General features: G+C 47.2%; 1 protein-coding gene across 7 annotated transcripts in view; it reads left to right on the forward strand.

Annotated features, from left to right (window-relative positions):
- The window catches only part of LOC148030807 (putative LRR receptor-like serine/threonine-protein kinase At1g67720), a 59276-nt gene that overhangs the window by 5687 nt on the left and 25789 nt on the right, over positions 1-27800 (forward strand). For all 7 annotated transcript variants that reach the window (XM_087684343.1, XM_087684344.1, XM_087684338.1 and 4 more), the window contains exons 4-6: positions 19345-19474; positions 19601-19672; positions 19773-19841. In XM_087684343.1, the coding sequence (XP_087540469.1) occupies positions 19345-19474; positions 19601-19672; positions 19773-19841 (271 nt within the window). The remainder of the gene's footprint in view (positions 1-19344; positions 19475-19600; positions 19673-19772; positions 19842-27800) is intronic.

Raw genomic sequence — 27800 nt, forward strand, 5'->3', positions numbered from 1 at the left:
ACCTTAAAATTCTTGGATAGCAAACACCCTATTAGCCCCAAAACCGGCGCCCCATACACCCTTGCTTACATAGGATTCTCATGCTTTACTTCTAACACGAAGGAACATTGTTATACTTCTAACACGAAGGAACATTCATAACAGAGGGACACAAGCCCCCCTAAGGGTGGAAATTACTTGGTAAGAAGTCTCATCATGGGGTATAGCATCCAAATTCTTGGTTAGTTTAAGTCTCTGATCTAATGAAGCAGGCACTAAATTGATACGATTAGGAAAATACTGAGCAACCAGCAGTAAAGCATACTTTTGCTATTGACACAAAAGCACTCTTATATGTTGGACAACCTCCACGCCCAAAAAGTAAGACAACCAATTGAGGTTAGGTATCCCAAAGGTAGAAGCAACGGTGCCTGAATAGATTGAATTTTTGAAGAATGAAAACCTATGATGATAGGATCATCCACATAGAGCACAATGTGGCAAATCCCCTTGGAATCCTTGAATATGTACACATTGAGTTCAAAAGAAGAGGGTTGGAAAGACCGGTCCTCCTTGAAGAATTGATCAATCCGATGAAATGAGGCCCATGGGGCTTGCTTCAGCCTATAAAGAGCTTTCTGCAAAGAAAACACCTTATTCTCATGGCCAAGAATAGTGAGGCTAGATGGTTAAGCCTTGTAGGCCTCCTTTTCGTTTGAAACAATGGCCGCTTATGATGGGCATTCAAGCTCAAAAGGAGGTGGAGTGTGTAGTAGGTGCAAGAGTCTCCTCGAAGTCAATACCCTCTTTTGGATAGAAACTTTGCACTACTAAGCAAGCCACCATTTGCCTTGTACTTGATATGGAAAATCTGTTAGCAGTCATGACTATCATGCCTTGTCATCTCCTGTTGCCTGTGAGCCTTAGTTTGAGCAAGACAAGGACATTAGGAGCTTTGACAAGGGATAGCTCTATTTGAGCATGCCTTTCTTTGCATTCCCCTCAATTGTCGGCTTCCCATGTGCACTTCTAGGTTAGTTTCTACATTTCCCAGTCTGCCTCCACCTGTCAGACATTGTCCATGCAAGTCCGGATTTTCTTGGAGCCACTTGATATTTTTCTGGCCTTTTGTGCAGTGCAACCAGCATTAAATGTTGGTAGGCCAGGATTTATGACACCTCAGGGGTAGGTCGGTCAATTTTGGGCATTTATGGCTATATATAGCCAGCCCCCCACTTGGTAGTTATTTATCCTCTCTAGTTTGTTGTCCTCCTTGGCAGGTGCACACTCCAACACTCCGTCTGTGTGTAGGGACTGATCGGTCTCCTTTCGCTGTCTTGTTTGTATCAATATTCTTTTTTTTTTCCAAGAAAATGTGGCTGATTATATTACTCAAAAAGCTGATTACAACGAAGTGCTCAAGCTCAACAGAATAAACTGGACCTGATGCAAAGTCACCACTACATCATGTATACAAGCCTCTCACGGTGGTCTAGGGGGGATGGGGGCAAGGAGCCGTGGGGGAGACTGCCTGCCTGCAGCACAAAGAATAGGCCCTGGCCGCCCCAGGTACGCATGAAGTGACCACGGAGCTCCTGATGAGCCTTGGACTCACCCTGCACCTGCTCCCATCGACCGCGGAGGGAGTGAATGATGGAGGTCCATAGCTTTGCCAAGGTCGCAAGTGCTGAAAGCCTCTCTCTGCCGAAAGCCTCCTGGCATCACGCCTTCCAAATATGCCATCCAGTAAGACTCCCTATGATCTCCCATATCTCTGAGCGGTTTGCTGTGGGCTCTAGTACCTGGCGGATGGGTAAAGCCTCCAGACCAACCACTACACATGACCCTGCCTCGATCATGAAAATCGTGTTTTGCATCCCGGCCTCATACAAAAGGTGACGGCCCTGGCTAACTGACTGCCAGTAGAAAGCTCCCCATGAAATACACCCAAGGCTGGGGGCTATACGTCAAAAGATACGGCATGCTCCTCTCCATACAAGCTGCGCCTCCTCACAAGACCAAAGGCAATGCTTTGGGGTTTCTAGAGGCTGCTGTGTGCAGCGCTTACACCCTCCTTCCTTCTACATCTGGGCAAGCCAGCTTCCCACCACCAAACCTCCATGTGCCACCAGCCATAAAAAATACGATACCCTCCTCGGCCTCCAGCTATCCCACAGGCGCGCCAGAAGGTCCGTCGGAAGGGCTCCGTGATGCTGTGCTCCACCCAGTGTCTGCTGCGTGACAATGCCCAATCCATATCCTCTTACATCAATACATGTTTGCCAATCCTGGCTGTGTATTCTAGGAGCCTGGGTGGCTTTTTTGCAACCGCAGAGGCCGGCCATAGCCACTCTCCTGGGTCCCACTCCAGCTCATCAAGTGGTCTACCCTCCCAGATCCAAAGGCGCCACTCCTTGAACTCCATCTAGATGACATAGGGGTCCAGTCGCCAGGTCTTCCCTTGAAGACCCCCACCCGAATCCTCCTCCATGAAAGGGTGGCAATCCCCTCATCCTATTGCCCTCTGTCAAGGGCCAGACGTCCCCCCTCCTGAACAGTAAAGAAGGTCCCCTGGGGGGCGCCGCCCACTCTACCTGCCACCTGAAGAGGGATGCCTGCTGGAGAGAACCTGGCTGCCCATACCTCCCCGGTCTCTATCGGTTCTCGTATTAGGGGGGCAAGCCACTCCGGAGGTATTGTTGCGTCTATCTCTCTTCTCCTCAACTCCACTCCTCTCAAGCACCTTGATACTCGCTGTAGCACCTCCTTGTCTGCCATCCTGTACACCTCCCGCCATGTCCTGATGGAGCGAGCCGGGCCGGCCTCCCACCCAGCCCACTGGATGTGGGGGCGCTCACCTAACTGTACCCCTTCCCTGTCTTTGGCCTGGAGGTTTCAAATCACCGGCTAACAGGCTATTTCCTCCTGGCAGCTCGAGGGGCTCTGGATTAGGGCCTTACGGAGGCCCTGCCACACGCAGAGTAGGCTCCGCAGGAAAGGTGATATGGGCGGGGTAATCTAGGCTGAAGTGAAGATCTATCGCAAGGATGGCCTCCATTCCCCGCCAAGCCTCGGTTTACAATCCTGGAGGCCCTCCTGTAGTAAGACCTTCCAGGTTTGCCCACCTGGTGTGAGACCGCGGACAACTAACTTGCCCAAGAGGGCCCTACTCTGATATTCTGGGTCTATGATCCCATGCCCTCCCTCTGATCGATGTCGTATGATGGTCGCCCACGCCACCTTGGCCCTGGAGTCTCTGGAGCCATCAGACCCTGACCAAAGGAAGTTCCGCACCAGGCGGCGAAGCTGCCCTGCGCATGATGAGGAGAAACACCAACATGAGGCGATGTACCAGGTTGTCGCTAGGAGGACCTGGTTAACCACCAGGGCTCGACTGGCTAGTGAGAGGCGAGCCGTGCTCCAATAGGTCAGTTTCCTCCTAATAGACTCTAGAACCGGAAGAAACTGCTAGGCAGGAGTGATATCAAGTCCCACCTGGAACCCTAGGTATCGGACGGTCTGCCCTCTGCTCACCCATCTAAATTCCAAGTGGACTTCCCACTCCGTGCTGGATTCCGGGTCTGTGAGGAAGCCAACCGACTTTTGCCAGTTGATTTTCGCACCCGCTGCAGCACAGAACACCTCAAGAGCCAACCTCATTCTTCCCAGCATCACCTCATCGTCCTCTATGTAGAGTCCTGTGTCATCTGCATACTCTGAGTCTAACAACTCAGTCTCCTCTCTCACTGGAAGTTGGAGGCCGCGTAGTCCACTCACACGTGACCTGAGGAAGTGGGACATCGCCTCTGCGACAAATAGGAACAGGTATGGGGCCAGGGGGCAGCCTTGTCGGACTGATCTCTCCATTCGGACCTCCTCCCCTCGCCTTCTGCCTATGAGAACCCTGCTGGTGGCTGATCTGTACAGGCCGGAGACCCCCCGAATCCAAGCGTGGGGAAATCCTAACTTCACCATGGTACCCTCTAGGAAATCCCAGTCCACCCTGTCGTAGGCTTTCTCGAAGTCCAATGGTAGTATTGCCAGTCTTTGCCCACTGTGTTGAGCCCACTTTGTCGCCTCAAAGAATGTAAATACATTGCCTAGGATGCTCCTATCCTGGACAAAGCATGTCTGTGTGTCATGAATGATGTCTGGAAGCACATGGCGTAATCGTCTACCAATCATCTTTGCCAGAGCCTTATAGGCCACTGACAATAAGGTGATCGGTCTCCACTGGGATAGCTCCAACCGGTCTCCCCCTTTGGGGAGGAGACTGATAAGACCTGCCGATAGCCTCCCTGGCATTTGTCCTGAGGAGAATATCTCCTGGAAAGTCCTCAGTAGGGGATCCTTCACCACCTCCCAGTATGTAGTGAAGAAGGCCTTAGAGAGGCCATCCTCCCCCGGGCATTTTTGCTCATCCTGTGTATGGAACGTCTCCTCTAGTTCCTTCTCTGTGAAGGGGACTAGGAGGGCGTGTCCTATCTCCTCTCTGTGACAAGGGACGGGATGTGATCCCATACCTGTTGTCTGCATCTCTTTCCTCTAATTGAAGCTGTCTCTTGTTGGAAGAGTCGTGTATAATAGTCGGTGGCAATCTCCATCCCCTCATCAGCGCTAGAATGAGTCCTCCCATACTGATTCCTAAGGCTGCGTATCTGCTCTCTCGCGGTGCGGGGCTGGTGCACCTGGAAGAGTTTCTTGCACATTGTGTCTCCCTTCCGCGCCCAAAAGGCTGCTAAATTGCGGAAAGAGAACTCCAAGCCCCTATCCTCTAGGTCAGCAATGGTTGCACGAGCGCGCACCTCGTGTGCGTGGAGAATGGGGTCCCTTGGTGCCTCCTGTAACAACCTCTGCGTAGCTGCCAAGTCTCGCCGGAGTGCTTTCTCCTCCTTCCAGCACTGCTGCCTGGCCTGTAGGGCTGCCTCTTGGCAAATTCTACTTGACTCGGCTAGGACCTCTGCGACCTCCTCTGCTATCCTGTCCCTCCTCACCCACTCTCTAGTCCAGATCTCCTCTATCTGTCTCGACACCTCCTCCCTCCTATAGATCGAGTCAGGGATCCGGCAGGATCGTGTATCTAGGGCGGATGCTGGGGAATCAAGTGCCAGGAGAACCGGGTAGTGAATAGTGTGGTACCTGCCAACTGCTCAGTCTGGCCTCCGCGAGAACCTCCCTACTCTCCCACATAAAACCTATCCAACCGCTCCAGCAAGGCTCCGCCTAGTCGCCTGTATCCCCAAGAAAAGTCCAACGACCTCTCCCTCGTGTGGAAGGCAGGGTCTTTCCAGGCATCTCGTGCTCCGACTGCAAGCAAAAAGACCTCCCATGCCTCCTGCCCCTCCCTAGCCATGCCTTGGTAGTTTCTTCCTTTGCCCTGCTGGTCCTCCAAAGCCTCCAGGTTGTTGAAATCTCCTCCCACAATCCAGGAGTCCACCTCAGGGAGTCCATTTACAATTTCCCCCCAAAACCTGCTGCGTGCCCTAACCTCCATAGGGGCATAGACATTGAGGACTCCAACACACGAGTCCCCAATATCCAGTCTGATCCATAGAGCCCTTCCTACCACTATTGTCCCTTGGTCTCGTACACAGGTGGTGAGACTCGGACCAATAGATGTGCATACGCCTCCGCTCTTGCCGTGGGCACCTATGGCTTGCTCCCAATAAGTATGCGAGCTGCCTGGTAGTACCTTCCCAACCCGCTGAGCCTGGGCGAGGGTGAGCTTGTGCTCCTGTAGTAGTAGCAAGATGTCTATCCGTCTGGCGAGGGCAGGCTGTAGCTCTCGTCGGACAATTAACTTCCTCGAGCCACGCGTCCCACTGTAGAGGAGACTGTTCACATTCGAGGATGCAAGGTATAGGCTCATGGGGAAACTTGTGACTGACCAAACACGCATCTATTCGGTGTGGAAACTGCAGATGAGGAAGAGAGACTGCGAGGCGTGCAGGTACGTTTTGCCATTGGTCTGGATGGTGAGCTCTAGTCCCCCATGGTGGCCCTCGGCCGGATCATAGGGGTGATAGATGCTCCAGGTGGTACTATCAATGCATCTATTAGCCATGCTGAAAGCCGTGACTCTGTACACTGGTAGAAGCGGGCCGCCATTGCCGAGGGCCGCGCAATCACATCCCTCGGTGCTCCCCACTGTGGGGGGGCTTGAAAGATAATGCTCAAATGCGGGATGTCAGCGCTAGCCCACCAGTTAATGTCCATCATGCAGCCTGGACACTGTTGTGCGAACAGTGCTAGTCCTTCCTCTCCCATCCATTGGGAGATGTGATCTGCCACCCGACTCTTCAATTCCTCCTTAATTTGTGTAGTCGTCCACTTCTCTGAGAAGGATGAGTGGAAAAAGAAAGTGTAGTTTGGTCCATCCGATGGTGCTAGTAGGTGGACCTTGCCCCTCCTTGACTTACGAACCACGAAGATCCCCACCTCTAGAGGTAGTGGGAACTCTCCGCGCTCCGCAACTCACAAGTAAGACCATGGGCCACTACGAAAAAACTCGTGGCAGTAGCTGTGCCTGTCTCGGGAAAGTAAGGCGGGTGACAGGGGCAGATGAGCTGGTGGTTGTGTGGACAGGGGGGGACTGCTGGTGTGCAGAGGAGGTAGGTGTGTGTGGATCATCACCTCCTGTGGGGGGAGGGGGGGGGGTGGGTCTGGGGGGGCTCACCTGACGTGGGTGCGGATCAGGGGGGGTGCTCGGTAGGGGGGGGGGATGGGGGTGGATTGGATCGCGCTATGGTGGAGTGGCTAAAGATGCATGGTGGGTGTGGGGAGGGGGTGGAAGCCCTGGCAAGGGGGGGCTGTGGGCCATGGTCAGTGGAGGGAGGGGGGGATGGGATGTGGGGGGGGGGGGGGGGTGAGGGACTTGTGGGGGCTTCGGTGAGGCAGTCTGTGGCTCATGTGGATAAAATGGGGGGATAGGTCTTGCTGGGTGGGGCGGGCAGGGGGGGCTGTGGAGTGCTCTGCCGAGAGGGGGGCGCTTGTCCGCCATCACCTTGCTGACAAGGCTGGGCTTGAGGGGCTGGCTACACCCGCCCTTGCCGTCTCCCTCTCTGTCGCCTTTGGACCCTTGTGAAACCGTCGGCATCCACCTGCGGACCTGTAGGCGGAGCTGCCTTGGCTCCAAACCCTGTGCAAATTGCTACATGATGCCCAAAGTCGTCGCAGCGCAAGCACTGCCCTGGTTGCCCAGTCACAATGACCTGCTGCCTGAAGGAATGCCCGCCTGCCTCAATCTCTAGGAACTGTGGGATATTCTTAACCTCCTTCACTGCCACCCATACCTTTGGGACCCCTGCTCGCTGTCACTGCATCCGCGAAGGACACTGGAAGGACAGTGCCAAAGAGCCTCCCGAAGTCTTCCACTAACTGGCGGTACTCAATTGCCAGGCGGGGGAAGAGGAGGGTGACTGGGTGCTGAAGAAACCTGTTGTGGAGTGCAAACGCCTCCACCGTGAAGCCACTGTACCAAGGAACCATGTATATGACCCCCTTCGTGGATGCATAAGGTGAACTGGCGAGTAGCTCGTGAGCTACGTCTGCCGAACTGAGGCGGACCATGAAGATCCCTTGGCCCAACAGGACCGCCTCCATGATCTGCGCCGAGCCAATGCTCAGCGTGGAGTGGAGCCAGTTCCGAAGCTGGGCTGGGAAATGTCCTACTACCTGACCATAGATTGTTGTTTCCATTAGTTCTAGCTCCTTAGCTCAGACGGCTAAGAGTTGCTCCTCAGAGAGGATTACGCGCAAGGTGTTCGACTGTGGGGCACTCGGTGAGTGCGCCGGTGTCTGACCAAAGGTTTCCATTGCCCGTCCCTACTGGGAGAACCTATCTATCGCACTGCTGTGTCGCTGAATGGGGAGTTGCTACAGGGGGAGGGAGCAACTAGAGGGGAAGGGAAGAAGAAAAGAGGGGGGGGGGGGTTTCTCTTTTCAATGGCGGTGGTGTTGCAGACTGATCGCGGGCCAGGCCTCTTGTTAAGGTGGCACTCGGGGGGGGGGGGGGGGGGTTTAAGGGTGACAGCGCGCACAAGTAACTGACAGCGGCCTGGCGGGGGGGGCGGGGGGGCGGAAACAGTCAACCCGGGGGATAGCTAGGCAAGAGGGGGAACAGGTGGCCGTTACACACCTTGGGCGAGGGCGCTCGAGCCGAACAGAGAGGCACGAGTAGTGCTAGGACTGCCACGATCAGTCGGGCAGCGTGCAGGACAGTCGGACAGCGTGCAGGCCAGTCAGACAGTCGGGCAGTCGGATGGCGTGTATCGGGCGGGGGGACAGCAGCGCGACGTGTAGGCGGAACACGATTTTTTTGGTTTTGTATCAACATTCTTCCTTGTTTAGTGTAGATTTCATTCTTCTTTTCTTGTAGTCTCTCTCTCTTCCTTTGTCTCTGTGTTTCCGTTTCTTTGTGTTGCGCATGCTCACATGGTATCAGAGCATGGTATCATTATTAGAGAGAGACACAAAGGTGAGGAGACCATCCACATCCAAAACGCATGCATACATCCTTGTGTTTGCTGAAAATGCTAGCTTTTGTGTGAGGGCGACATCATCTAGTGGCCAAGCGTCAACATCCGGTGGATTGCGACATCATTAGGAGGCCAAGCAACATCATCCAGGTGTAGGCAACTGCTTCGAGGCATAAGGGACACATCTCCATCAGCGTTCTGCATAAATGCAACCCTTTGGGTGGTGGCGACAGTCCTTCATAGTCAAACGCAACATTTGTGGAGCAGATTACAACATATTGATCAGCGCTTTGTGCTTGTGCATCCTTCTGTGTGCAAGCGACAATCTTCTCTCCTCAAGCGGACCTTCTACATCGAGATCTTGGTATCTTGTAGCCGAGTCCTTCAGTTTTGGGGCTGTCCATAGCCAAATGCAAGTTTTCTTTAGCGGATGATTGTTGAAGAGGAAGACGTCTTTCCCATTTACACGCTCTCATGACTCAAATGGGGATTGTCATTCTCGACACTCTTCTAAGCGAAGATGTGATTATTATTGCGAATAACATCGGAAGGAGGACTCTCCTATTTGTACCTGTCCGGAAACTAGCCTTGCTTCTCGGATAGGATGGTAATTCTTGATGAAGCACTTGATTACAACAATCAGTAAATAATTACAAATTGAAATGCACACTTTATACCTTAAAATTCTTGGATAGTAGATACCCCATTGGCCCCACAATTGGTGCTCCATACACCCTTGCTTACATAGGGTTCTCATGCTATGCTTCTAACACGAAGGAATATTCATAATAGAGGGACACAAGCCCCCCTAAGGGTAGAAATTACTTGGTTGAACGGCATGTGAAATCTTGAGCGTTTCATGAATGCTTGGTCTAGCGATTGTTTGCATAGAGGGCAGGGGCCAAAAATTTGTAATTGACTAAACTCACCATTTGTGAGACTGGCAGTGTGCTAGGTGTAGGAATAGAGAGTCTAGGACTCATGTGGCTAGAAGGGTGTATGGACTTTGAGTCAAAGGAGTTCCTACCACACAACTCCTTGTTTCACTTGGTACAATAGCTATAGCATGGCACAAATGGGAAAATCTTGAAATTGGAAGACTTGTAATGGAACCATAAGTCACATTCACAGGGGTTACGTCCACTTGATGCAACATAAGAAACTTTGGCTTCTAGTCGTGTCCAAAGGAATTGGATGACTAATAGAGTTAGAGCTTGGGACATGGCCGAGTGCAAAGTTTAATGGAATTGTGAGAGTGTGATTGATAGTCTTAGTAGGGTATCCCAAGGTAACGGGATGGGAGAGAGGGACATGAAAATTAGAGTAGATGGTTGCAGAAGGATAGGTGGGTGCAATATACATTAGGAAAGTGCAGAGGAATGGAAGCAAAGAGAGTTGAGATATTGTTGCCAGACACTGCAATGAACATAAGGAACAGAAAAGAACACAAGAACTCTGAGAGAATAGACTCAGAAAACGGAATCCATATACCAAGGCTCAAGAACAGTACAACGCATAGAAACATGAGATGGGAAACGGGAGTGGGGAATGGCGATGGGGATGCCAAACCCATGGAACGGGGACAGGTGGACAGGAATGGCATTAAAAAAACAAGTAAAAATCTAAATTTAAAGACATTACCTTAAACTGAATTACAAGCTAGTAAACCATAAACCACGTGTCATAAATTCTAGAGTTTGAGGAGTTGTTGGATGTGGAGTTTGCAAGTGACACATCTGTTTACTTGGATGGGGATGCGGAGAATTTTAGGGCCTTTGTAAGCTGCGATGGAGGTCTTCTGCAGAGCCTCAGGAGTTCTTATTAACTAGCTCAAATCGTATGGATTTTGGGTTTGCGATACTAAGCAGATAGATTGGAAACCACATGACAGTTTCACTTGGGTCCCCCATGGCACTTCTGTGAGATATTCAGGATGCCATGTAGGCATTGATATTTCTTCAGAGCATCAGCTGGCATCCTTATTACTTAGCATAAGACAAAAGCTACTATATTGGAGCACAAGACTGTCACTAGCAGGTAGGGTGGTAGTTGCAGATTGGGTTATGTTAGCCACCATGTGATACATAACTTCTTGTTGGCAGGTCATGCATTGGCCAAGTGAAGTGATTCATTAGGAATTCTATTTGGTCAGGTGGAGATGGTAGTCCTGCGAGGGCTAAGGTAGCTTGTGTGGCCTTCTTTTGGGTGAGGAGCCATGGAAGAAGCTACTATTATGGAGATTAGAGACCATTGTTCTCACTCATGGAAGGCCATGGGAGCCTAGCACACACTGGTTATTTCAGCATATCCAAGCTATAGGGCTTGTGAATAATTTTGAGGTTGGATTTACTGCATCTATTATATGGGCATGGAGATCAGTATCTACACGACTTCATCAGATTGACCCAGCAAGTGTTGAAGAGAAATTGTGGCAACCACTCCTTTTTAATCAGCTACTCAAGATAGAGAGAGACCACACCCTTGGGGAGATGACCCTTCTATCTTGGGGGAGGTTCTCAGCACATGTAGCTTCTACAGTGGGGGAGTGGTTTGTTTGCCTTTCAAGAGATGCCAACCCATATATAGAGATAGAGACTTCAAGATATCAGGGGGGCTGGAGTCATAATAGAGAGTAACAGAAGATGAGGTCCAATGATGATGTACTCCTGTAGTTTGTGTGGCAGTAGTAGTAGTATCTGCCATACTCTGTTGTGTATCAGTGAAAAAGTCAGTGACTTTTGTCTATGTGAGCCAGCTGTGGGGGCCTCCTACTCCGTAGAATTGTTGCTCTGCGCCTCTGGAGCAAGAGGAAGAATCCCAAGCATCTCTGATCCTCAAACTACATGATCCATCTCAGGGGTCCAAAACCCTCTCGAAACAGACAGTGGTATCTACCTCGTATATCATAATATATAGTGCATCGGCAGATGTAATGTTCCTCTGTCTCTGGCTCTCTTCGCATAGTGGGCATATGCATTCCTCTGTCTGTATACCCTCCCATCTGCCTGTCTCAATTCTGAGAGAGAGAGAGAGAGAGAGAGAGGCACTTTTTGATGCACAACCTAGTACCATGGGTTAAATAGTTCAAGCAATATAGAATAAAACACAAAGAGAGGAAATAGATGTGAAAGAGTGTAATGATAGAAGCACAACGATCAACATGTGTGATCTGTCCTTTGAGTGGGTCCAGATCAGACTGAAAATGCAAACTTGCTGAGAACACAGGCTGAAGATGATTGAGGAAGAGCAAGCCTGAGAAAAAGAAAATAAAAAATGACTACATAACAATGAAATCATCAATTGTAGAAGCACAATTGGTAGCAGATCTAGTAAAAATGCAGGCTGGACAGCAAAATTGCAAGGCTGGAAGCAAAAAAACAGGCTGCAACAGGCCTCTTGGGGCTGAAAGACTGCTGCCTAGCAGTTGACATTGTCGCTGGAGCTACCTGGATCAGATCAGCAGCAAAGACAAGTTTCTGGAATAGTCTACATGCAAACTGAAACAGCATTCAAACACAGCAGAAAGCACCAGAGCCAAGAGATACAGGCTTTGATACCATGTGAGAAAAGTTTGGAGCAATGGAAACAAAGAGACATTGCTCATAGAAACTACTACAAACACAATGAGATGCTGTGACCTGGAGCTACCCGCTTCTGATCAGCAGCTGGAGTAATCTATGTGTCAATAGACCTGAAAACAGCAGTCAAACACAGCAGGCAGCACCAAAACCAAGAGACAGAGGCTTTGATACCATTTCAAAAAAGTGTGGAGCAATAGAAGCAAAGACATAGTGTTGACAAAAACTGTGATGAACACAAAGGACATAGAAGAATACAAGAACTCAGAGAGAATAGACTGTAAATGGAGCCATATACCAAGGATAAGAACAATACAATGGCATGGGTTGAGTGTGCAGCTAGCAGAGTGCAGTAGACTCCCTTTCTTCACCAGGAAGCAGGCGTGTAGTAGGATGAGTACTTGACGATTGATAAGTAGTGGACAAGCAGTAGTCTATAAATAGTCTAGAATAAATACATGTGAGAGTTGGAGTGGATCGAAGCTCAGCTGAGAGTAGAGTAGACAGTGTGGAGAGTGGAAGCACAACACCCAATGCAATAGACTGAAAGTGTAAGATGAAAGTACAAGGTAGAACCCTTAAACCTTAGGGTTGTAAGAGGGTGTTCACATCCGAAGTGTGTGCAACACAATAAATGCCCGAAAATGTGTAACATAGGCACATAAAATAAAGAGAATAAATTTGTGGGAAAAAACCTCTCGTATGGAGCGTAAAAAGTGCCCCAATGTTCTAATGAGATCACCGATACTCCTCTGTGAGCGTAGGCTTGAGTGAAACCCAACAAACCCCCCTGGAGTGGAGTGATCAAAATACAAGGGTCATCCACCACCAAAGGAGATCAAATTTAAAGCATTGCAAAATGCTTCAAATTTGTAACGAGGAAGAGCTTTGGTGGAGATGTCTGCCACATTATTGGTGGTAGGACGATAGACAAGGCTGATATCTCCGGCATGTAGGCTGTTGCGGTACTGTCATTCTGCAGTCGCCCCAGAAAGGAAGCACGAGAGCTCTCAATTCGCCACCCAGCCACGCTCAGGAAGATGCCGGAAGAACTCAACGTGTCTCCTCTTGCTAGCCGTCAATTCCTAGCAAGTTATACTAATTTATAACTCACTTCCTAAGCCCCCCGAACCTCGTACGGGCGCCCAAGTCCCCCGGACAGTCATCTCTCGTGTTGTTTCCCCATAAGTTATATTCGTTAATGCAACATAGGCTCTCTTTGACAAAGTGATAATAAATCTCAATGTGTTTCGTATGTGCATGAAACACCGGGTTCCGTACCACTGCAATGGCACTCTGACTGTCAGTGAACAAATGAGTAGGCTCCGTGACAGATACATCCAGATCAACTAGCAAGCGTCTAAGCCATACACATTCAACTGTGATAGTGAAAGCAGCCTTCTATTCAACTTCACATGACGATATGGCAACAGTGGATTATTTCTTGCTAAGCCAAGATATGCAAGATGAGCCAAGGAAGAAATAATTGCCACTAGTGGAGTGACGAGAATCATAATCACCAGCCCAATCAGAATCACTGTAAGCATATAAGCGCAGTGGTCCCCCCTTGGCATAAAGCAAGCCAAGAGATTTAGTATCCTGCAAGTAACGGAAAACATGCTTGACAACTTGTCAACGTGACATGTGTGGCTGATGCATATATTTACTCAGGGCTGAAACTGCAAACTGTATGTCCGGCCTAGTGTTGTATAGGTAGATAAGGCATCTAATTGCTGGAGTATATGTGTGTATATCAAATAGGTCACTGTCATAATGCAATGAGAGCTGCAGTCCGTGCAGTCTAGATTCCATTGGTGTAGAGACTGGCTTGCAATCTTATAAGCCAAACCTCTCAAGAAGTTTACCAATGTATCTTGACTGTGATAAACCGATACCTCTAGCATCATGAATGAATTGAATGCCCAAGTAATAGTGCAAAGACCACAAGTCTAACATCTTAAAAGTTTGCTGCAAATTTTGTTTAAATGCTGAAATCTGATCAGCATGTGTCTCTGTAAGCAAAAGGTCATCAACATATAGACAAATGATCAGCATGGATCCCCCCTCTTTACATACATAAAGAGTAGACTTTGATGAGCTGTTTATGAACCCTTGACTGACTAAAAAAGCATCAATCTTTCTGTACCAAGCTCAAGGAGCTTGTTTCAAGCCATATAAAGCCTTTTCCAGCTTACAAACCAAGTGTTCGGATCCCTCAACTGGAAAACCAATGGGCTGCTGTACATATACTTCTTCATGAAGTTTCCCATGTAAAAATATAATCTTTATATCTAATTGATGCACAATCCATCCATCCCAATAGGCAAAGACACTAAATTCCATGTTTGATTCTTCATGATGGAATCAAACTCAACTTGCATTGCTGCCATCGAATGCACACTATGTTGTCCATCCTCAAAACATTCAGGGTCCTTATCATCAATTGTATTTATTGCCATAACAAACTCCATGGTATGCGCATTATTATGCATACGAGCTTGCCTTCTAGTACAACTAGCCATGTAAGCATCCAAATGACTATCTTTAATAGTCTGTAAATACCATCTAGGCATTTGTCTAGCCTCCTGATTGTGCACAAGCTCTTGCTGAATTTCAGATTCAGCACTTTGCTGAATATTCAGATCAGCCATGGGCTGATTTTCTGCATTATCCAATGGAGCAGTTGGCTGAACATTAGTTCACTTGTTGAAACTCCAGCTAAATCACCAAATGCAATGGGCAGCAACCCTTCAAATACATCACTTGTAACCTGATATGTGTTAAAACCAGCAAGGGATAATTCTGATTTTTCATCGAAAAGTACACCCCTATTGGCAAATACCTTTTAAGAGACAGGATCATATAATCTATATCCTTTGCTCTCATTGCTATACCCCACAAAAATGCATTTGACAGCCTTGTTATCCAACTTTTTTCTAAGTACCTTGGGAATGTGTGCATATGCAAGACACCCAAAGGTAGGAAAGTGCCCAACAGAAGATTTCCGGCTGTCCCAAGCCTCAAAAGGCGTGATATTCTTTAATGCTTTGGTGGGGCATCTATTCAGAACATGGAAAGCACAGGTAATGGCTTCCATCCAAAAATGTGTGGCAAGATTTTTGCTTTCAACATACACCTGGCCATATCCATGAGTGACCGATTCTACCTCTCTGCAACCCCATTTTGCTGTGGAGTATAAGTAGTAGTGATCTGATGAAAAATGCCCTTCTGCTTCAAAAAGGAATTCAGCATAGAGGACATATGTTCCCCCCCTCGGTCTGAACGGAGAGTCTTCACCCTATAGCCAAATCGGTTCTCAACAAGTGCTACAAAAGCCAAAAATGCATCATACATTTCTGACTTTTTCACTAAAGAATAGACCCAACGGAAGTGAGTAAATTTATCAATAAAAGTCACAAAATAGTAACATCCATCCAATGACTTTGTCTGTATAGGGCCACATACATTTAAGTGCACTAATTGTAACTTGGTTGTGGCTCTAAAAGCAACATCACGGGGAAATGAAAATTGATGCATTTTTCCCAAAATACATCCCTCGCATAAGTGCTTAGGAGGTCTCTCCAAGAGAGGTAATCCATCAAGCATCTGTGTACGTTGTAAAAGCATCAAGCTACTATAGTTTATATGCCCCATGCGAGCATGCCATAACTCCGTCTGTAACATAGTAGGAGTAAAAGTGGATGCTAAATAGGCCGATTGATCAACTGAAAGAGCATCCAACTCATATAACCCATGACATAGAGTGCCAATCAATTCCAAAGTAATGTGTTTCTTATCTCGCACCATACATCTGTCATCATCGAAGGTGACCTACAAACCACACCGTGCCAAAGAAGAAATAGATAACAAATTCTTCTTTATACCTGGCACAAACAAAGTTTCTTGTAGGCGGGGAATAGAGCCATCAATGGCTGTGAGTACAATCTCCCTAAGGGTATGATGCATTGTTGGTACACTGTACAGACTTGCCAATTGGAGCCACACTAATAGAAGCAAACAAATCTTTGCAAGATGTGATGTGCGTAGAAACACCACTGTCAAAAAACCATGTGCTTGCATTCTCGGTAGAGCTCTATCAGCCCAATAAGATTCCTAACTGCATGTATAAAAACAATAGTCACTATCTGCAACAAAGGACGCTGACTCAGTAACAGTGGAAGGAGCGTTAGAAACAGATATCCCTGACTCCTCCTTCTCCTTGGCTATGTGCTTTCTACACTCAGTGATGTAGTGGCCTGGCTTCTTGCAATAATGGCATTTGCCCTTCTTGGCTTGCATAACCCCTTGTTTCTTATTGCCTTGTGAAGTGGCTGAAGTCCCAGAGCTCTGCGGAGCATTCTTTGCTTGGCTGCCCTTGCCCTTCCGTTGTGCCATAAAAGCCTGCTCAAAGACTATAACATCCCCACCACTGTTTCTTCTTGTCTGCTCCTACTCTAAGACAAACTGACCACCTAAAGAAATGTAAGTGGCTATGGGGTAATCCTCATGGTGAGGTTCAAGGCCGTATGAAAGGCTAAGTACGAGGGCGGCAATGAATTCAATGTAGTAGATATCATGTGTGCATCTGAGTAATACTCATCAACATTCATAAGCTACTCATGCAACTCCTGAATTTTGTTTAGGTGATCTTGCATAGAATCACCCTCATACATCTTCAGTGTCTCAAGCTCTTTCTTCAAGAAAGATATGTGGGTCTCATTCTTACCAGCAAACATCTGCTCCAAGGTGAGCTAAGCTTCTCGTGAAGAAGCTACAGATCGAATGTGAGGGATGATAGACTCTTGAACTACCAATGCAATCAGCGACAAGGCCTATGCATCTCGTGTATCCCATGTCTTTTGTGTTGCTGATCTTTGTGAAAGTGGTTGAGGTGGAGCAGGTTGAACAAGCTGAGTTGCCCGTTGTCCACGTCCTCCTGGAGGAGTAGCAGGAGCCACAACTCCGGGCCTAACTTCTTCACCGTTGACATATTCCCAAAGATTATTTGCAATCAGCACATTCTTCATCATGAAGGACTAGAGTGAATAGTTGTTACCATCCAACCTCTCCTCCTTGGATACATAGGTAAATACATCACCTCCCCGATTTGCCATGATAAACAATGCCAAAAAATAGAGCAAAAGAGGAATGTCCTAGGTGGATAAACTTGGAAATCTCAAAATTTCCAGAAATTACAGCAAGTAATTTGCTGCAATTAGCGAACTGAAGCACACTTTGTTAAAACTGTCTGTAATGCATGCTGTCGAAGGTGCAATAAATGCTCAGCAACCTTGTAGAAGCAAAAGCCCCAAAATGGTCACAAACAGTCTATTTCACACTGGAATTGTACTGCATGTAGCAATGTCTTCACAAAACCCAAGAGCCCCAAAATTCTTGACTTATTTGCCAAGAAATTTCTGTATAAATCGTATCCTAGACATGTATCAAGATTGCTTGTGCCTGCTTGGGCAAAAGCCTCTTTCCTAGAGATGAATCTGGAATAAAAAAGTAAGTTTAACCTGGAAAAAAATTTGTACCTGGCGCAGGAATGAATCGAGTTGGTGGCCGGCTGCCTGGGCAGGTGGCGCATTGGGCGTCGCAGGGAACAAGCGGAAGTTGTCGGGCGCTGGTCAGGGGTAGCGACACAGCTCACAGCTGCGGGCGCTTGCAGTGGTGCTTATACAGGCGGGAGCAGCACTAGGGATTGGCGGCACTGGACACAAGTGGGCGGCGCTAGGCACAGGAGCACAGGTGGGCATAGGGCGCTAGCGGGCACAACGTAGGGTAGAGGCGGTTCAGGCATAGGGAAGCTGCACAGGCAGACTTCTCAGGCACAGGGGCGGCGGTGGACATAGGCGGCGGCAGTCTGGCACAGCTGGCATAGAGCAAAGCTGCAGGCGCTGGCGCTGTTTGGAGCTGCACGTTGTTGGCTAGTGGGAGCTGACAGTTCCAGCTGAAGGGGCGGCTCCACAGGGACTGAACTGAGCTGTACTCAGAGAGTAGACTGAGCTGTTCTCTGCTCAGATACCAAATGTGAGAGTTGGAGTGGATCGAAGCTTAGCTGAGAGTGGTGTAGACAGTGTGGAGAGTGGAAGCATGACACCCAATGCAATAGACTGAAAGTGTAAGATGAAAGTACAAGATACAACCCTTAAACCTTAGGGTTGTAAGAGGGTGTTCACACCCAAAGTGTGTGCAACACGATAAGTGCCCAAAAATGTGTAACATAGGCACATAAAATAAAGAGAAAAATTTGGGGGAAAAAACCTCTCTTATGGAGAGTAAAAAGTGCCCCAATGTCCTATTGAAATCATCAACAGTCCTTTGGGAGTGTAGGCGTGAGTGAAACCCAACAATACATAAAATGACCAGTCAGCCAACACATAGGTGCAATAAATGCAATCAGCCAGCCAAAATGGCATTGTCATAAAAATAGAGCACACACTGGTTGTGGGTCTTGGCACCCACAATATACACTCTAGTAGTGAGAATATGTATAGTGCTCACAATATGTGATGCATCAATTAACAAAAATTTGATGGAAGTAACTTGTGAATCAAGAGAAATACCTGGTCTAGTATGGACACCTCCCTTGTTCTAGTTGACATAGTTTTCTGGTGGTAACTCATTTTAGGCTGCACATATCAAATCAAGATGAAAGAGATGTTATGTATAGGAAACATTTCTGACTAGATTGGAGTAGGCCTAGGATATCCTTCTTGGTCCATGGTGATCTGTTTTCTTACTGAAGAAGATTCTGGATTTTCTTGAACTGTCTTGTCCGATTGTGTGCACTTCTAGATGGTTTGTTAAAGTCAAAGCTCAAAAGACCGAGTTCATTGTTGAAGATGAGGAGGACTCCCTTAGAGCCTGAACTGATGGACTCAGAAGAGAAGGCTCTAAGGAGGGTTTTAGAGTATCATGCTGAGACATCAAAAGCTAGTGTAGTTTGCTTGTGCAAGCTCTAGTCTCATGATGGCTTTGATACCTGTGAAGAGAACACTGTCAGGTTTGTAGAGAAAACACAAAATGCGTACTAACAGGACTAACAACTAAACTTAGAGAAAAACTCAAAAAACACAAACATAAGAGTATAGGGTGAATGAATGACTCTGTGAATTTGAAGGGAGGAAAATACAAACCACTGTCTCTCAATGAATTTTTTGTCCTCCATTCTTGTAGCATGTAAAGGACATTTGGACAGGTAGAATGTTGCTATCACATTTCCCTTAGTTTTTACATTGGAGTCTGTTTACGTCATTACACTTATTGTACCTACATTGGTGGGTTGGTTTGTGTGGATTTTATAGTTTCTGCTATCGATGACATCAAAAGCAGCATGGGTTTGATCAGTTATACAGGTGATCCATGTCTACCTGATGACTACAGGTTCCCTTGGGTACAATGTACTGCAGATGCACCTGTCAGAATAACATCCTTGTGAGCTATTGATGACTCCATTTTACATAATTTATTTGATATAGGAACACCAATGAAGTTGTACAGACATAAGGTTAACACAGACTTTCATATAGACCTCATGATTCTTGTGGATGCCTTTTGTAGATCTTTGTCTAATCATAGCCTAGATGGCCACATTCCTGAAACTATTGGCACCCTCAGTGAACTCACAATGCTGTAAGTTCTTGTTTGTTATTCAATTTTGATGTTTTGATCCTTTTCCTTTGATTTTCAAATCATTTTTTGGATTGATGTGTCATGTACTTCTTGTTTGCAGATGGTTAGCTGGAAATAACCTCACAGGCTCAATTCCTGATCTAAGTGCATTAAGTAGCTTGGAAACATTGTAAGTTACCTATTTGATCTTAAGTATATAGACACCTTTTGAATACCCTCCAAGCTTGATGATTTGGACAAACTTCTATATAATAAATTAAAAGTTACATTAATAAGTTAGGCTGGTAAGATTGCATTATGTGCATCCGTGCATCTGTGAAGGATCAGCTATGCAACTATAACTATCAATATATCCCTACCAAGTCCGTATATTCCAGGTCCAGGAGGAGAGCTCTTTGAGCACTTCTATGGGCATGTTCCCACTAGCTTGCAGTCACTCAGACCTTTGCAGTATACTTATTATCAAGATTTGCTTCTTTCTTCCCAATCTTTATCTCTATACACTAGGATCTAAGCTGTGTTGTTGGGTTTTACTCATACCTATGCTCACAGAGGAGTGTCGGTGATCTTCAGTAGGACACCAGGGCACTTTTTACTCTCCATATGAGAGGTTTTTCCCCCCAGATTTATTCTCTTTATTTTATGTGCCTATGTTACACAGTTTTGGGCACTTATCGTGGTTCACACACTTCGGGTGTGAACACCTTCTTACAACCCTAAAGTATAAGGGTTGGTACTACTTTCATCTTACACTTTCAGTCTATTGCATTGGGTGTCATGCTTTCACTCTTAACACTATCTACTCCACTCTCAGCTGAGCTTCGATCCACTCCAACTCTCACATTTTGTATCAGAGCAGAGTACAACTCAGTCTGCTTTCTGAGTACAGCTCAGTTCAGTCCCTGTCAGCTGGAACTGTCCCTCTCAGCTGGAACCGTCCCTTCAACTGGAACAGCCAGCGAGCTGCTAGCCAGCAGCCATCACCCTGCAGCTCCTGCCTGTACCAGCACCAGCGCCAGCTGCCCTGCCAGCTGCACCTGACTGCTGCCCTTGAGCTGTGCCTGCTCCTGTGGTGCTGCGCCGCTGCCCCTTGACCAGCGCTCGCTCGCTGCTCCTGTGCCCGCCTCTGCCTTGTGCCGCCCACCTGCACAGCTCCTCTGCGCCTGAGCCGCCCGCCTGTGCAGCTCCCTTGCGCCTTGCATCGCCCACCTCTGCCCTGTGCTGCCCACCTGTGCAGCTCCCCTGCACCAGTGCCGCCCGCCACTAGCTCGACTGCGACCAGCTGCTCCGGTCACCAGCTTGACTGGTTCCTGCACCAGGTACAAAATTTTAAAAGTAAACATTACTTTTTTATTCCAGATTCATCTTTGGGGAAGGGGCTTTTGCCCGGGCAGGCACAAACAGTGTCGATATGTGCCTGAGACAAAATTAATGCAGAAATTTATTGGCAAATAAGTCAAGAATTTTGGGGATTTTGGGTTTTGTGAAGACATTGGTACATGCAATATAGTTCCAATGTGAAATAGACTGTTTTAAAGACCTCCCATGCCTCCTGCCCCTCCCTAGCCATGCCCTGGTAGTTACTGCCTCTGCCCTGTTGGTCCTCCAGAGCCTCCAGATTGTTGAAGTCTCCTCCAACGATCCAGGAGTCTACCTCTGGGAATCCATCCACGATCTCCACCCAGAACCTGCTGCATGCCCTAACCTCTGTAGGGGCATAGACATTGAGGACTCCAAGGCACGAGTCCCCAATATTTAGTCTTACCCATAGAACCCTCCCTGCCACTATCGTCTTGTGGTCTCGTACACAAGCGGTGAGACTTGGGCCAATAGAGGTACATACGCCTCCACTCCTACCGTGGGCACCTATGGCGTACTCCTAGTAGGGCAGGCCGCAGCTCCTGCCGAACAATCAACTTCCTGGAACCCCACCTCTAGAGGTAGTGGGAACTCTCCACTCTCCGCAACTCTCAGGTAGGACCTTGGGCCAGTGCGGAAGAACTCCTGTGGCAATAACTGTGCCTATCTCGGAAAGGTGTGACGGGCGGTAGGGGTGGATGAGCTGGTGGCTGTATGGGAGGGGGAAGACTGCTGGTGCGAGGAGGAAGTAGGTGTGTGTGGCTCATCACCTCCTGTGGGAGGATGGGGGGTGGGATTGGGGGGGACCACCTGAACCGGGTGTGGATCGGGGGGGTGCTCGATAGGGAAGGTGGTGGGGGGGAAGAGGATCGAGGGATGGACAAGAAAGCATGGCGGGTGTATGGGGGGATTGGTGGCCCTAGAAAGGGGGGGCTGTGGGCCAGGGTTTGTGGGGGGGGGGGCATGGGATGTAGAGGGGGGTGGGTGTGGGGGCTGTGGGAACTTAGGCAAGGCAGTTTTTGGCACGGGTGGTGGATGTGGAGGCTTGCAGTCCTGCCAGGTGGGGCGGGCAAGGGGGGCTGTGGAGTGCTCTGCCGAGGGGGCATCCCTCGCCCACTTGCTCCCTGCATTGCTCCCCCCTGCTGTCTCCCTCTCTGTCGTCTTTGTACTCATGTGAAATCGTCCGCATCCACTTGTGGGCCTGTCGGTGGAGCCACCCTAGCACCGAAGCACGTACGCTTTGTTGCCTGGTGCCCAAAGTCATGGCAATGCAGGTACTGCCTTGGCTACCCAGTCACAATGACCTACTGCCTAAAGGAGTGTCCGCCTGCCTCAATCTCTAGGAACTGTGGGATATTCTTAACCTCTTTTACTGCCACCCGTATCGTGGGGACTCCTACGGCAGTCATTGTGTCAGCGAAGGACGTGGGAAGGACTGTGCCAAAGAGCCATCCAAAGTCTTCCACCCAACTGACGATACTCTATCGCCAAGCCGGGAAAGAGAAGGGTGACCGGGTGCCGAAGAAACCTGTTGTGAAGTGCAAATACCTCCACAGGGAAGCAACTGTTCCAAGGTACCATGTGAATGACCCCCTTCGTGGACGCATAGGGTGAGCTGGCAAGTAACTCCCAAGCTACGTTTGCCGAGCTGAGTTGAATCATGAAGATCCCTTGGCCCATTAGAACCGCCTCCACGATCTGTGCTGTGCCAATGCACAACGTGGAGTGAAGCCAGTCCTGAAGCTGGGCCTTGGTTGGGGAACGCTCTACTACCTGACCATAAATTGCTCTTTCCTTTAGCTCTAGCTCTTTAGCCCGGACGGCTAGGAGTTGCTCCTTAGAGAGGACGACGCACAAGGTGTTTGACTGGGGGACACTCGCTGAGTGCGCCGGCGTCTGACTAGAGGTTTCCATTATGCGTCCCTTCTAAAAAGCTACCAATCACGTTGCGGTGCTGCCTGAGGGGGAAAGTTGTTGCGGATGGAGGGAGCAACTGGGGGGCGGGGGTGGGATAATGGCGGGGGGGAGTTGTTTTGGTGGTGGGGGAGATATTGGACGCTGTGGATATCAGGTTACGCTGACAGCGGATGGAAGAGGTGTGTCCCAGGATGACGAGCGGGGTAGAGGGGCATGCTGGTAGTGGCTAGACGGGGCGGTCACGAGCTGTCAAGGCAGAGGCGAGCAGTTGGGGGTGGCACGTCAGACAGAGCGGGCGGGGGGGGCGCAGGCCAGGTGGCGGACGAGCAGGCGGCCGCAGGTCGGGGGGGAGGGTTGGCGAGAGAGGACGGAAGGACTGGCAAATGGGAGGGAGAGGGACTGTCGAACAGGGGAGGGAGGGTTGTCAAATGGGAGGGAGGATGACTGGCGTAGGGCGGGGGGGGGGGGGGGGGGGAATTGGCGCAGGCGGGGGGAGGGGAGGACTGGCGCGGTGGCAATTTGAGCCGGGATGGAGGGCAGCAACGATGCGATGGCGGAGAGTCTATCTACTTCATGACATGACCTCTATGCTGAATTCTTTTTTGAAGATATAGGGCATTGTTCATTAGTACACTATTGCTTATACTCCACGGCAAAATGGGGTCGCAGAGAGGTAGAATCGGTCACTCATGGATATGGCTGTTGAAAGCAAAAAGCTTGCCACACATTTTTGGATGGAAGCGGCTATGTGTGCTTGCTATGTTCTGAATAGATGCCTCACCAAAGCATTAAAGAATATCATGCCTTTTGAGGCTTGGAACAGCTGGAAACCTTCTGTTGGGCACTTTCGTACCTTTGGGTGTCTTGCATATGCACACATTCCCAAGGTACTTAGAAAAAAGTTGGATAACAAGGCTGTCAAATGCATTTTTGTGGGGTATAGCAATGAGAGCAAAGGATATAGATTATATGATCCTGTCTCTTAAAAGGTATTTGTCAGTAGGGATATACTTTTCGATGAAAAATCAGAATTATCCCTTGCTGGTTTTGACACATATTAGGTTGCAAGTGATGTATTTGAAGGGCTATTGCCCATTGCATTTGGTAATTTAGCTGGAGTTTCAGCAAGTGAACTTAATGTTCAGCCAATTGGTCCATTGGATAATGCAGAAAATCAGCCCATGGCTGATTTGAATATTCAGCAAAATGCTGAATCTGAAATTCAGCAAGAGCTTATGCATAGTCAGGAGGCGAGACAAATGCCTAGATGGTATTTACAGACTATAAAAGATAGTCATTTGGATGCTCCCATGGCTGGTCGTACTAGAAGGCAAGCTTGTATGCATGACAATGCATATACCATGGAGTTTGTTATGGCAACAAATACAGTTGATGAGGAGCTCTAGATAAGGAAAAGTTGCTGTTGAAGATCAAGCAAAAGCAACAGGAAGTTCTTGAATGTATAGCAGTTTAGGATCAAGTAATTCTTGATTGACAAGCACTCGTACCAACCCAACAAGAAGTTGTGGATTATCAAGTACCTACCATTCAAGTTGAGTATGGAGGAAGTAAGCATGATGATGTCTTGTTGGATGGGGGTTCAAGAGTTAATATACTTCCTGAACATACATATTTGGCAACCAAGCAAGAGGAGCTACTACCAACCCCATTTCAGGTCAAGATGGCAAATCAAAGGAGGTTACAGCCCTTGGGTATTCTTAGGAATCAACAAATTTGAGTGGCTAGCCTAAAATTCAGGGTGAGTTTTGGTGTGTTAAGAATGTTGGAAATTGGGGATTCTTATACAATGCTCTTGGGTAGACCGTGGTTTAAATTGGCCAAATTGAAGCAGGGCTGGGGGAATGATTATGTATGTATCCCCAGAGGACTCAAGGAGATCAGATTGTCAACAGTTAATAAGGTAATATTAAAGAGTTCCTCTAGACCTGTAGTATCTGAAACTATTAACCTTGCAGATGAAGTGGAAGATGATGAGGAGGAATTATTTTTTCAGGCAAATCCTTATGTGGTTCCAGTCTTTGAAAAAGATGTTGAAAATATTATTCAGGAGTATTGGGATCATCCTATGAGTGTAGGAAATGAAGTTCTGGAATACCAAGCTGTTTAAACTGCAGTCCAAAACTAGTCTGGACAGAATCCTGAAGGTCGGGATCAGTCTGACTTTCAGGACAGGTCAAGGAATGAGCAATATAAAATGGTTCAGGACTAGGGAATTGGTCATCCTAAATTTGCTCAGCAAGAAACACCTGAGAATCAGCAAACTAGTATGGACAATTCTATGGACAGTTCTGATGTATTGGATACAGAAGGACAGAAAGCCATTATTCAGGTTGAGCTGAGATATAATCACACAATGAGAAGATCTACAAGGGTGGTTGAAGATGAGGTTCAAGAGGTTAATTTGAATATGGAAGGGGAGGCCAAACCCATGAAGGTCAGTATTTTTGTGGAAGAAAACTTAAAGCAAGATTTTATTAAGTTGTGCAAAGAGTTTCAGGACATTTTTGCTTGGAATTATACGGACATGAAAGGTTTTGATTCAGCTGTGTGTTAGTACAGGATAAATTTAAAGAAAGATGCTAAGCCAATCATTTAGAAAAGGTATAAAATGAATCCTAACTATGCCAAACAAGTCAAGGAAGAAATTGACAAACTTTTCAGGGTTGGGTTCATCAAATTGGTTAATGAAGCTACTTGGTTACCCCCTATAGTGGTGGTGCCCAAGAAGAATGGGAAGATCAAAGTTTGTGTGGATTACAGGAAATTAAATGCAGCTACAATTACTGATCCCTTATTGATTCCTTTTACCGGCTCTCTCCTTGATGATGTGGCAGGCCACAAAATGTACAGTTTTCTGGATGGGTTTTTAGAATACAATCAAATTAGGATGCATCCAGAAGATATGGATAAGACAGCCTTTATCATTGAGTGGGGAGCATATGTTAGTATAGTCATGAACTTTGGACTGAAGAATGGAACTCTTGAGTTTCAAGGAGCTACTCATAAGACATTTGAGCCATATCTCACAACTTTTATAAGGGTATTTATTAATGACTTTTGTGTTTTTGGCAGTAGCAGGAGAGAGCATTTAAAACATCTTAGGTTATGTTTTGAGAGATGTAGAAGATTTGGCATGCCCTTGAACCCTTTCAAGTCAGTTTTTGCAGCAAAAAGTGGTGTGCTTTTAGGCCACATCTTGTCTGAAGAAGGCATGAGCATAGATCCAAGAAAGATTGTAGTTGTTCAGAAAGCTAAGGTTCCAACTAATGTGTAGGAAGTTATGAGGTCTGTGGGGCAAGTGAAGTGGCATAGTAGGTATTTAAGATACCTATCGCATATTTGTTCTCCTCTTACAACTTTAACCAAGAAAGGGATGTAATTTATTCGGAGGGAAGATCAGGAGAGAGCCTTTAATATTCTCAAGAAGATGCTAGTTGTAGCTCCAATACTGCAACCTCCAACATGGGATTTACCTTTCTATGTCTTTGTTGATGCTTTTGACCTAGTTATGGGAGCTATACTTATGTAGGATAAGGTACCTGGTTGGTATAGATCAATCTATTATGCAAGCAGGAGATTGAGTGCTGTTGAAAAGAATTATTCAATTACAGGAAGAGAAGCACTTGGGACGGTTTTCTCTATGCAAAAATTTAGGCATTATTTGTTGGGAAGTCAAGTAATCTTTCATTTGGATCATCAGGCACTTTTGTTTTTGATTAACAAACCTTAGTTAATAGGTAGGTTGGCTAGATGGATGTCGTTGCAAGAGTTTGATTTCAAGGTTATTCACACTCTTGGTAAAGAACATGTAGTGGTTGATTATTTAAGTAGATTGGAGAATAATGAGACTGAAGTAGGAGTTCCGGATCAACTTCCTAATGCTGAACTCTTTGAAGTTCAAGTTCTTGATCCTGATTCATATTATGATTAGTTGTTGCATTTTTTGAAGGAAGGGATTATGCGCCAGCATACCTTACAGCTAATCAAAGATGGAAGTTGGCATTGAAGAGCAGATCATTTCAGGTTATTATGAATACTTTGTATAGAAGGGGAGTAGATAATGTCTTGAGAAGGTGTGTTCCTGAATATGAGCAGTCAACAATTCTTCATGAAGCCCATTCTAGATTGTCAGGTGGTCATTTTCTTCATTAGATTACAGGTAGTAAAATACTGCAGGTAGGTTTGTGGTGGCCTACTATATTGAAAGATGCACATGAGCATGCTAAAGAGTGTTTGCAATGCTTGAAAGAAGGGAGAGAATGCAAGATCATCATGTGCTTCCACTTGAGTCATTCTAAAAGTGGGGGATTGATTTTGTTGTGCCAATCAAACCAACAGTAGCCAAAAGGACAGGTAACAGATATATTTTGGTTTGTACGGATTATTGTATCAAATGGGTAGCGGCTCAAGCATTGAAGGATAATAAAGCAACCAATGTGGCCAAGTTCTTATATTCTAACATTAAGACTCGGTTTGGATGTCTCATTGAGTTAATTAGTGATAGGGATAAGTATTTCTTAAATTAGGTTACTCACGAACTGACTGCCAATCATTTGATTTTACATAAGAAGTCTACCCCACATTATCCTCAGGCTAATGGACAAGCAGAGAGCTCTAATAAGATTTTGCTTCAGATTTTAAAGAAGATTGTTGAGGATAACAGGGAAGATTGGGATGCTAAACTTGATTCAGCATTGTGGGCTTTTAGGAGAGCATATAAGGTTACAACAGGTCTTACACCCTTCAAATTGATGTATGGTAACCACAAGAGAAAAGACCTCATCAAAGTCCACACCATGCTCCTGCTTAAAATCCTTTGCTACCAATCTAG

The sequence above is a fragment of the Lygodium microphyllum genome, chromosome 9 (assembly GCF_053477565.2).
Source record: "Lygodium microphyllum isolate KBCC chromosome 9, Lygodium_microphyllum_v1.1.10, whole genome shotgun sequence".
Lineage (NCBI taxonomy): Eukaryota > Viridiplantae > Streptophyta > Polypodiopsida > Schizaeales > Lygodiaceae > Lygodium > Lygodium microphyllum.